The sequence below is a fragment of the Herpailurus yagouaroundi genome, unplaced genomic scaffold (genome assembly GCF_014898765.1).
Source record: "Herpailurus yagouaroundi ecotype Mexico unplaced genomic scaffold, PumYag 250, whole genome shotgun sequence".
NCBI lineage: Eukaryota > Metazoa > Chordata > Mammalia > Carnivora > Felidae > Herpailurus > Herpailurus yagouaroundi.
In genome coordinates, this window is record NW_024412467.1 from 17,731,936 (window position 1) to 17,744,427 (window position 12,492).

Consider the following 12,492-nt stretch of genomic DNA (forward strand, 5'->3'; position numbering starts at 1 on the left):
CCTAAAGCTATCGCAGCTATCCCATCTTGGGGTTCATGTCATTACATCTCAGCGACCGTAGATGTAACCCTAAATGCAGGATAAATGTTTAGTGTTGATGGCTGGCAAAGCTACGGGATGTATGTACATTCTGAGCAGTAAGTGACATTGTGTTAACAATGCTGTCAACTTTCTGTCACGTTGGAAGGCCTGGGGTTGCTGTAGCTACAAGGTGAATTATAACGTCAGAAGCAACCCAAGTGCGACTTCAGTCCGCTGTCACCAGAAAGCAGGTGCAAGTCAGGCAAGAACATAATAGAGACAGGTAGGGTGACTATGCCATCTCATCTGGATCAAGAGGAGGGAAGAGGGAACCCCAGTGTTTCTAATTCCGGATTCAACATTCTCCACTAGTCTTCCTTCCCAAATATCAGCAAAGGGCCATGGCAGTGGAAGTGGCCCCAAGCGTGGTGGCCCACGGGGGGAGGGACCCGGGAGTACGAGGCCGAAGCAACCCGGAGGCTGCAGAGGCTCAGAGACCAGCAACAAGCGAGGACCGATCAAAGGATAAGAACACTCTACCCGATCGGCGCTCCCCGCTCCTAAGCAAATTTTAGTGGGCGCAGGAACGCGCTCGCAGCACCGCGGTGCCCACCTTGGCTGCGTTCTACCCATGTTCCTGAGAAGACAGAGCATGCGCGAAAGGTAACCGCGCCCTCGCCGCTAGAGACCCCAGGCCGGGGAGGGGGCGGGGCCGCACAGCTGCGCACGCGCGCGGGGACACGTAGGCGGAAGTGGCGCGCGGGCGCAGGCCAGGCGAACACCTTGCGAGGAGGCGGCGGCCGCTGTGGAAAGTGCAGGGGTAGGCGGAGAGGAGAAGGAGGTGATGGCGACCTGGGGAGGGAGAGACCGCTCCGTCTGGCAGGCGCTACCCGGGCTGGGGTCACCTTTTCAGGTGGCTTAATGGCTCGGGAGTGGACGTGTACCCCCGGCTCTTCGCCGTGTTCGGGACCCAGACCCTCCCCTCCCCAGAGAACCTGGACACAGCTTACCTTCCTCATCTATAACGAGCGTGCGGCGAGGGGATTGAGGGCAGGATGGAGGGCGGGGATGACTTCCTTTTTTAAAGAACGGAAACCTGGCACGGTTTCTAGGGAGGAGTGTGTGTCCCTCCTTGTCCCCTTTGCTCCCTGCAGCAGGCTAGAACCCCCTCAGGCCCCGGTCTGTGGACTCAGGAGTGAGACCACTTCCAGGAGGGCCTTTTAGACTAGTGAGGGGCCTCTGGAGAACTGGCAGTCGCCTGGGTTCCCAAGACTGCTTTTGAGTGAAGAGCTACTTCCGGGTTCTGCGTTAGATAAAGTACTTAGGGTCTTCTGCTGTCCATCTGCTTTGCGGTGCAAGGTGATCGTTCTTGCCAGGTTATTAAATTTATGTCATAATCTTCCACTAAAAGTTATGCAGATTCTCCAGTCTTTGCAGCTTAGTTTTCTCCCCCGCCTTTTTATTTTTCTTTTAAAGAAATACTGAAAGGAGGTGGAATGCTTTGGTGTGCTGACAGTGGGGTTTTTTTAGTGTGGGGCATATGCATCTCTTCTAAGTTAGGGTCTCACATGTCGATGTCGAGGGTAGATTTTTGGATTCACGTTTTCCTAAGTGATTTGGGACAGTTTGGGCCTTGGAAGAGAGAGATACGGCAGCATTTGAAAATAATTTGGATGAGTGTTATTTGTACTTAATTTCTTTATATTAAATCCAAAGCTTAGATTTATCCCTTGGAAAAAAATAGAGTAACTGTCAAAAATGAGTACCCTGTTTGATCTTCATGTAGTGAAGTGTGTACAAAGAAATGAGCCCCCCTTTTTTTTGTTGTTTTATAACCATAACCCATAGGTGAACAATTAATAGAGTCCAGTTAATGTAGATACAATGGCAAGATTATTTTATTTGTAACAACGAGTATGACAAAATACAGAGTGAAGTATGTTCAGGTTATTTACACTGTAATGTAATTTCCTCATATAGTGGAATTACTACTCATAGTAGTGGGAGATTTTTCTTCTAAAGACTGGAAAAGAACTAGATTAAGAAATGAACTGAAAGATTTTTAACTTAAGTCGGTCATTGCAAACCAATGTAATTACCAGTTATTTATAATTTTTAGATGTCAGTATATACTGAAAATGCTGCCTTTTCCCATTTTAGCAGTTGCTTTGTACCAACAAGTAACTAAAGTTAAATATATGTGTTGACTTTAAGAACAGGAGAGGCCCCAGGCAGTGATTCACACCTGTGGGGTTTTTTGTTCTTAGTTTAAGGGTTACTGTGAATGTCTAAAGCAGAGCAAAATGTTGATCATTTAGTTTGAAAACAGGTTTAATTCTATGCTGGATTTTATTTTTCCTGCATCGAAAGGACATTGGTCTAGGTTCTGTGGATATTGATTGATATCCATCATTAATGTCTGAAACGGAAGGTTTCACACATTAGGATCACAGTCATTGGGTATCAGAGTTTACAGTGTCTTCCTTCATCAGTCATGTGATCTGACCAGTGATGTTCTGATTAATAAAACTGCGTTCTAAATGCAAAGCTTGCAAGGCAGATTTTCTGGAACTGGTACCTCAAGTAAGCAAAAGAAATGAATTTATTTCCATGTTCATTTCAGATGCTTTGTGGGAAATTTCAGTGGAGATGTCAATATTTTGGCACAGATGTCCAAGAAGTGACAGTGCTGAAGGGATTTAACTCTACATGTCTGGCACAGATCTGCGGCTCCTAAGATTGCCAATAGGTGTGTTGAAAGTGGCAAATTGTTGGAAAGGAGCAGAATTCTGTTGATTAAATTGATGCTTACTAGAGTGCAGTAGACTCCTTCATTTCATATTTTACACTTTTGTTATGTGTTGAAACATAATGAAGATGATATCTTCTCTTCCCCTAAAGATTTCAGAAGCTTCTAAGAAGCAACCATAAAAGCAAAAAGTTTTGCTGTTATGATTTAGGTATTTGTAAAAAATTTTATAAAATGCTATGAGAGTCCAGAGAATCACCCAGCTTGTAATGTATAGGGCCTTAATCAGAGGTATAGCATAGTGGGTATTCATGTTGAGCAATTTGAAAGAGGGATCAGAAAGGGAAGAAGAGATTATAAACAGTAGTCTAGTGATGCCTAGTAATCTAGGCAAGAGAAAACAGCTGCTAATGGTAGGTTCAGAAACTGATTTTAAATACATTTACAGATGTAGAGTCAACAGGAACCTTGGCAAAACGTAAATTTGAGGAAAAGGAAAGAATCTAAGATAATTTACAGATTTTCTGCTCAATACCATAAGTGAGATTGGGAATATAGGAAGGGCAGGTTTGTTTGGAGGTGAACATAGTTCAACTTTGGACTTTTATTTATTTATTTAAGTTTATCTATTTTGAGAGAGAGAGAGCATGGGGGAGGGGCAGAGAGAGAGAATTGTAACCAGGCTACACACTGAGAGCATGGAGTCCATTGTGAGGCTGGAACTCATGAACCCCTGAGATCATGACCTGAGCCAAAATCAAGAGTCGGAGGCTTAACTGACTTAGCCACCCAGGCACTCCCAGCTTTGAACATTTTTGAAATGAGGTGCCACTGGAACTCATGAGTAGAAATGCTTTCAAAGAAGCATTTGGAAATAGAGATCTGGATTTCAGAAGAGAAGTCTGGGTTGGAAGTCCAGATTCATATTTCCAACTGCACATCAGAGGAGTGAGTCTCCCAGCAGCCGACCATATCACACCAGCAGTAGTTCTAAAAAGTTGGGTGATAGTTGGGGCGCCTGGGTGGTTCAGTCGGTTAAGCGTCCGACTTCAGCTCAGGTCACGATCTCGCGATTCGTGAGTTCGAGCCCCGCGTCGGGCTCTGGGCTGACGGCTCAGAGCCTGGAGCCTGCTTCCGATTCTGTGTCTCCCTCTCTCTGTGCCCCTCCCCCGTTCATGCTGTCTCTCTTTGTCCCAAAAATAAATAAACGTTAAAAAAAAAAAAAAGTTGGGTAATAGTTAACATTGGTGGTCTTAACTATATGCCAGATGTTTTTACATTTATTTCATGTAGTACTAACAAAAATTCTATGATAGGCACATTTTTTACCACCCCCCCTCCCTTTTAAAGATGTACAACCTGAAGTTCAAAAAGGTTAAAAGAATTTGCTTAAGGTTCTTCAGCTAATCAGTTAGCAAAGCTGGGTCGTGCACTCAGATCTGTCAAAAATCCAAAGCATAGGGAAAGCACCATGCTGTACTGCTTTCTCATAAGGGTAGCTATAATTTTTTTGAGTCACTGCAATATGCCAGGCATTTTGCTAAATTACAAACATCTCAGCAGAATATGGTTGGGGAGAAATTTTTGATACTAACAAAAGCAGGAAAGAGGTCTTCTAGAAGTTTTATTTATTCTCTCGTGTAAATATATAATCAATATTTGCACATCCTACTCAACCTGTTTTCCGTAAGATTTTTAGTTTGCTCACAAAGTTTGCCACCACCACAGTACATTTGAAAAATCATAGTCAGGTAGACAGAGTGATTGCAAGCTGGGGTTTCAGGACTTCCAGACGAAGGGCCAATTTGTTTGGTTCCTTTTTAAAGGTGCAGAGTATGCAGGATCCCAAGAACGGAGAGATAAGTAAGATTTGAGTCTTGCCTTTTCAGTTCTGTTCTCTCCCAGCTGGGGAATTAGAGAGGGTATCACAAAGGAAGGAACGCTAAAGCTTGATTTCAAACCCTGACCTAGAGAAAGAAGACATCAGGCTGAAAGAACTTCATTAACATAAGGTAGAGGTGTTTGAAAGTCCATGGTCTATTTCTGGAATGAAATAGTAGTCCATTGTGGGCAGTTTGGGGCTTGATTGAAAGATGTGGAGGGAGGAGAAGCTTAAGGGGGATCAGATTTATTTGAATGGTACTCTGTATCCATGCCTACACATGTGGAAAGTAGTTACTCAGGTTTTTGTTTCTTCTACATTCAAGATCATTTGAAGCATGATTTATAAAGAAAGTCAGATCTCAAGGGTGTCCTGCAAGATGTCTTAAAAAGTCTTAACTCTGAGATGGCAGTGATTGAAACATAGTGTGGGAAGGAAGAACAATATATAAAGAAGAAGAAACAGGTAAAGGAAAAGAAATACAGTAAAACTTTTTAAAATTATGCTTTTTCTCTTTAGAAATTTGGCGGGTGCACTGTAAAACAAATGTTCTTTGATGCCTGAGTGTGGTTAGTTACAAGTTGTATTCAGAACCTGGATCCATATTTAAATTACTAAAGATGGCCTGCTTAATCTCTGTGATCAGCAAAGGAGAAGTGATCACAAAGTGACTAAGTCTTGCCATTTTAAGCCATGAAGACAGTTTTGTCAAAATTATCCTTATCCATCCTCTTTACTCAACTAGTCTGAATTTTAGTCCCCATTGGGGTTGTGAAAGACAGTCTTTTCTAGGATAATTTTTTCATCATAAATGTGTTTAGTTGTCCTAACTCTGCTCTCTCCTCACCCTGTACTTGGAATTCATTTTTCAGTTTATATAAATCCAAAGAGAAACTGACAGTCATCTACAGAGTCCTCATGACTTTTTTTCAGACTAACAAAAAATGATGTTTTCCAGCTTTTTATAATCCCAAAGACTTCTTTATTTCTTTTTTTTTTTTAAACAGCTGTATTGAGGTATAATTTTTATACAAAAAAAACTACACATGTTTAACATAACACAATTTGATGAGTTGGGACATATGCATATACCTATGATACCATCACCTAATAATCAAGGTAATACATATATCTGTCATCTCTACAAGTTTCCATGTGTCTGCCTGTGTGTGTGTGTGTGTGTGTGTGTGTGTGTGTGTGGTTAAAAATGTATAACATGGTATCTACCCTCTTAAGAAATTTTTAAGTGCACACCACCATGTTGTTAACTATAGGCACTATGTCCTATAGTGAGTCTCTAGAACTTACTCATCTTGTATAACTGAAACTTGAAATCCATTGAACAACTCCCCAAAGACTTTTTTTTTTTGTTAAATTTTTTTTTTCAACGTTTATTTATTTTTGGGACAGAGAGAGACAGAGCATGAACAGGGGAGGGGCAGAGAGAGAGGGAGACACAGAATCGGAAACAGGCTCCAGGCTCTGAGCCATCAGCCCAGAGCCTGACGCGGGGCTCGAACTCACGGACCGCGAGATCCTGACCTGGCTGAAGTCGGACGCTTAACTGACTGCGCCACCCAGGCACCCCAAGACTTTTTAAATTAAAATGATTTCCAAAGGAAGGAAACATCTTTTAACCTAAGAAATGCTGTTGCTAAAGCATATCATCCTTTCTATAGTCTCTGACAAATCTAGCTTTTTTAAAAGTAACTTATAGTTGTTTGAGTTTATTTTAAAACATCCTTAGCAAGTATATTTTAAATTGTATTAGTATTTAAGGGAGCATTAGTTTTTTTTGTGCAATTAAAGATCAACTTTAATGTTGAAGATGTTACTCATAGACTGTCATGGGCTTTAAAAATCATATCCTTAATACATATAAAAACAATAAAAGCATATTTACTTCTTTGATAAGTAAACACAAAGATAAAAAATAAACACTAAGTTAGCTTTTGACGTTTGCTGTGGGAATGAGAATGGCATTATGTTTAGCGATATTGGTCTTTACCAGGCAAACATAAATTGGAGAGTAGACATTGTTTTTGGTTGCTTAGAAGTTTGAATAGAGGAATTACTATATTAATATCTAGAGAAAATGAGACTCGCCTGTATAATTTTTAAAGTGTGATGTGAACTATTACTTGGAGCATAGTATCTTATCCAAAGGTTTTGCTTTAATTGCTAATTTCCTTCTTTAGGACTTGGCTCAGCAAGCAAAAGAAACACTGAACAAAGGAGAGGAAACCAACAAAGATAAATTTGGAAGCACTGAATGCAGCAAAACAAGAACAATGGATCTCAAGTTCAACAGTTCCAGGAAATATATTTCTATAACTGTCCCTCCCAAAACACAGACAATGTCACCACACATCAAGTCAATAGATGACATTGTGGTGCTTGGCATAAATCTCAGCAGATTTAACAAACTTACTCAGTTTTTCATATGTGTTGCTGGAGTTTTTGTATTTTACCTAATTTATGGATATTTACAGGTAAAAATATTTATTTACAAGATGCTAATTATTTATAACAGTTGAGGTCAATAAGAGCATTACTAATAGTTTTACCCAAGGTAGTTTTCTCCATAGGATACCAGTTTATTCACATTTTTGAGTTTTTTAAATATGGAAAAAGACTTTCTAAAAGTTAGTGTGCTCCTTTTTTCAGGGATCAAAATTTCACAGTTGAACATTTCAGATGGGAGAGGAACAGAGACCATCTTAAAAAATTAAAATTATGAACACAATTTGAACTATTTATTGTGTTTAACAAAATGGGGGTAATATGCACCCATGTGTTTGTAAAGAGTGATTCAAGTATTCGCTGATATATTGGAACATAATTCTCCAATAAAATTGAATAATAACACAAAAGTCATATTCTAGCCCACGGTTGATTCTTGGAGCTCATTAGAGTGATCTTAAAAATTATTGTATTCTTTTTGATTATCGTATATAGATGAAATATAAAAGTATAAATAAAGAAGATGGTAGAATTGATTATTCCTTACCTTGTAAAAATGCTATGAGGAGTATTAGCGTGAAATAAAAACATGAATTAAAAATCTTAGTATTTATAATAACTAATTTCCCCACTAGAAGATGATACAAACATTCAGATATCACAATGAAGAGCAATGAAAAATAGTAAATTTTATCAAAGAAAGGTTGCAGTTTCTTGTTAAGAAATATTTTATTTCTTCAAAATACCATTGTTACCAAATAGTTTGGGAGCAGAGTTAGTCATTAGAAAGGAAACTGAATTAGAAGTTTGCCGTACAAATTTATGTTAATCTTTTTCTGTTTGATTAATGAGCAGAGACTTAATAATCTATGCAAAACTTCTTTTAAAATTAGATAAACATCACTTTCACTTTGTGACAACTGATGTTGCTAGCATATTAAAATAGTTTAGGGGCATCTGCGTGGCTCAGTTGGTTAAGTGTCCGATTCTTGATCTCTGCTCAGGTCATGATCTCACAGCTTATGAGATTGAGCCCCGTGTCAGGCTCTGCACTGATAGTGCAGATTCTGCTTGGGATTCTCTCTCTCCCTCTCTCTCTCTGACCCTCCCTGGCTCGTGCTCTCTCTCTCTTGCTCTCTGACTCTCAAAAATAAATGAAAAAAAGAAAAGCTTTAAAATAGTTTAGAGAAAATGGTGGGGTTTTGTAATGAAGTTATTTATATATATATAAGTATAATATATCTGAATGCTAGCATACTTAATAAAGCTATTTTCATGTTTTTTAGTTCATGTGCCAGAAAATTCCTAAATACCTTGCAGACGTACTTGCACATGAAGTAAATTTGGGGAATTACACAGTATCTAGTTCAGAGTTTATGAGGGAGGGTGATTTATTGGATTAAGCCAAATAACTATTGGAATACCTCTTAATGACTTGTTAATAATGGCTTATTAACAATTAATATAAATGTTACTTCATGACACAACATTGTGTTTAGATAAGTAACTGTTTACAAGGAGAAATTTCATAAAATCCGTGGCCCAGATATTCCAAAAAATAACATTGGTTTGAACTGATTAAATTCCTATAGAAAAAACAGGTCTGAGATAATAAACTTCTGATGAAATATATTTATTGTATCATAAAGGAGTTCTTGACCCAGGGACCTTTCTCAATGTTTGGGGCAATTTTTAATTTTGGCAATCTTTTTTTTTTTTTTTTTTTTTTTAAAGAGCAAAGCATAGGATAATGTTGCTTTATAGCCAGCCTTCCTCCCTTTGTTTTTCTCACTCAGTTCTTTGGAAAGGCCTCCTGGACTTCTCTAATTTTACCTTTGAGGTGCCTTGTGATTTGGATGGTGTTTTGATTTTTGGTGGGTTTTTTTGTTTTGTTTGTTTTTTTGGTGGTGGTGGTGGTGGTGAGGCTTGGTTTCTTTTAAAATGTGTTTATAGGGGCACCTGGGTGGCTCAGTTGGTTGAGCGTCCAACTGCGGCTCAGGTCATGATTGCACGGTTTGTGAGTTCGAGCCCCGTGTCGGGCTCTGTGCTGACAGCTCAGAGCCTGGAGCCTGTTTCGGATTCTGTCTCCTTCTCTCTCTGCCCCTCTCCACTTGTGCTGTGTCTCTCTGTCTCTCAAAAATAAATAAATGTAAAAAAAAAAATTTTAATGTTGTGTTTATAGGAATTTATTGTGAAGAAATTGGTTTGCCCAAGAACTTAACAGTATTCATGTATCTCTTGACAGGAATTAATATTTTCAATGGAGGGTTTTAAGTCCTTTGGCTGGTACCTAACTTTAGTACAGTTTGCATTTTACTCCATATTTGGCCTAATAGAACTTCAGCTTATTCAGGACAAAAGGAGAAGGTATGTAGTTTGTTTTTATTTTTTTGACAGTTAAATTCATTAGTAGTAGTTAAATTTTTTGTTTTGTGTTTTGGGAATGTGGAGTATATTATACATGCAATATACATATTTCCTATTAATAAAACATATCTAATACCCAAGAATTTTTATCAGTATAATCAACTTACTAAAAAATACTAAATATATTTCCTTTATACCCTGAAAAAAAGTGGTCTCTCTTACGGTGTAATGTTATCAGAAAAATGTAGTTTAGGCTCAACTTACAGTAAATGTATCTTCTTGAAACGAGAGAAAGTATCAAATGTACATAAGTGTTTTTATAAATTTCACTGAAGTGGGTGTGATTACTGAAAGACTTACAGTGCTACTAAGATCAAAGTGATGAAATGAACTATCAATGCCACTTTTATAGTGGTCTTTGAAATGTACAGTTAATGTTTGGTGGGATATGCTCTGCTTAATATTGTTGTATTTGTAATGTCCAGGACCTGAGACTGCATGTTTAGACATCAGAGAAATTTCATAACGTGTGTTTTCATTAAAACTACAGGAGCTTGTTTAACAGTGTATTTTAAATTGACCATCTAGATTTGAGAAATATCTCAAAATATTTTTAATGGTATACTGAACAATGTGCAATAAAAACCTGATTATATACAAGAGGAGGTTAGGAAATTGAATGTAACTTCTGTAAGTGTGGTTATCCTGTCATATCAGACTTTAATATGTGAACATTTCATGTATGTATCGGGCAGTTTAAATGCAGTAAAGGAGCTATAATACTGACATTCGATCTTCATTGATACAAATGTTCAATCTTTCAGTAAAAATAGGATATTTTCACAGCTGCTATTTTTCTTACAAATATATTTTTGATATTTCTAAGAAGATAACTATAAAATTTTAAATATTTAAGTCTATACCACTGGTATTTCTTCATAGTCCTAATTCATAGTTCTCAACCTCTTTACTGCCAATAAATTTTTAGAGCAGTCATAGTAAAATGTTTGAATCTGAGGATAGCATTTGTATTATTTTCATGCTCTAAAACTGCCATTCTCAGTCACAGGTGATAGAATAAAAAGTAATTAAATATATCTGTCAAGACTAATATGTAGGAAAACCTGATGATTCATTACCAATTGCAAACTGCTGGACGTCTGTTTTCAAAGTAAAAGAACCTAACACTGTCTTTCTTAAATGGAAAGTGATACCAAGATACGCCTCCCTGTCATCTACCCAAATGAGATGGGGAGTGTGCCTCCGGCCATGTTTATCCCTGCCTTTAAACCACATGACTGTAACATGTTTAAAGATAAAATCATTTCTGTTTGATTTAAACATAAATGAAGGAGTGTAGGAAAAGAATTTACAGATGAAGATAATTATGAGTTGAAACCTTTTCATTTCCATGGCACATTAAAACATTTTTAGAAAAACTCTTTAAAGGTATGTTACAATGAAAATATGCTCAGTCACATATTTCTGAATTTATTTAAATGCCACTGTTCTCTAAATCTTGAGTTAGCCAGATTCTTTGCTTAGTTTTTTTTTTCCCCCTTTCTTCCTATGTTTATATGAATACCTTGTACTTGAAAGAGAAAAGGATATGGAGTCAGAAAACATGTATTTGAGTCTTGGCATGGCCTCTAATTAGCTGTCCTAAGACCTCAAGGGAGTTTCTTAAGTTCTCTGACCTTTGAGGACCACTCCGTAATGTGTGGTAAAGCATATTGTAAGTTGCAATACCCTGAACCGGCTACTTGTTATTTTTCACCAAAGATTACCTTGTAACTTTGTTGTTACTTTATTTGAGTTTTTAAGGAAGATCTGTCAAATTGGTTTTGAAGGGGCTATTTAAAGTCACAATTTCCCCACCATGTCTAAAGAAGTAAGAAATTGAGATACTAAATAAAACAGACCCAGTGAGCACCCCAGAGGCAGGATGATGAATCTAATAACCTCCTGGTTTCACCAGTGAGCGAACACCCCTGGAGGAGGCTGGGGCCTTCAGGAGTCTCTATGGCAAGTTGCTCTCAGAGTTGCGACCTTCTGAATATAGGTCTCCTGAGTTTCAGGCTGGTTTTCTTTCGACCTGTTACGCTACTTTTTAATCAACATTCCTTATGATTTTTCTGACTTGAGGTTTTTTTTAATTTTCTGGCCACTATTTGCAATTTATCTCTGAGGAAATTTGATCACTGTGACTTCTGTCATTACCTGGAAGAGTAGTGCTGTCCTTCCCTGGTGATGCCTCACTGAGGATTAGACCCCACAGACAGCATGTAAATCAGTGTTTGTGTTCTACACTGATGCATATGGGCATGCCACGTTATTTCCACACGGACTTTAAATGTTGACTACTGTATTAGCGGTTGAGTAGGAGAGGCCTGAAAATTGAAATGTAAATGGGAAGGATACATTTTAATTGAATTTTCCAGTAAATTATTTTGCCTTATATGTAGCCAAATAAAAACTATGGAGGAATTTTGTTGCCTTGATTTAATCCCAAAATGGAAGCTACATCTAAGTATGCAGCATAATCTAATTATGTGCATAGTACTTCACGTGTTAGTCACACCAGTGTACAGGGTTATTTTAGACCAATAAATATCCAGTCAAAGTGCACAATAATAGTGCAAAATTCTGAAGATGTCATATTAAAAATCCCCTTTAGGAAATTCAGATAGGACCCCAGGTAGTGATTTGGAATCGTTAGGAGGGGAATCAGATACCTCATCTTGAAGCTAATTGTTTTAACATTTTATGGAATACAGAATTAGAGTTCACCCATATGACATTGTGGTAAGAAAAATCACGTTCAACGTTTTAAACTGCCATGTACTTTTTCTGCAGGTACTCTGCTCAGGATATTTTAGCAGAAGGGCTAGACGTATTTTTCCTAATGCTAGATGGGAACATTAGGAAACAACAATTTAGAAGTTGAAAATTAGTTAAGGTTCCTTTTACCATTATGGAGGTCAATATTTTTTAAAACTCTTTTTTTCCA

General features: G+C 38.0%; 1 protein-coding gene across 9 annotated transcripts in view; it reads left to right on the plus strand.

Moving 5' to 3' along the window:
* The first annotated feature begins 288 nt into the window (after positions 1-288).
* Positions 289-12,492, plus strand: part of SLC35B3 (solute carrier family 35 member B3) — a 28,436-nt gene continuing 16,232 nt past the window's right edge. Inside the window, exons 1-6 of one of the 9 annotated variants that reach the window (XM_040460712.1) lie at positions 767-841; positions 2,645-2,770; positions 4,978-5,117; positions 5,660-5,771; positions 6,851-7,144; positions 9,361-9,482. In XM_040460712.1, the coding sequence (XP_040316646.1) occupies positions 6,944-7,144; positions 9,361-9,482 (323 nt within the window). In that variant the 5' untranslated portion in view covers positions 767-841; positions 2,645-2,770; positions 4,978-5,117; positions 5,660-5,771; positions 6,851-6,943. The other 8 variants (XM_040460710.1, XM_040460711.1, XM_040460717.1 and 5 more) reach the window with 8 other exon arrangements.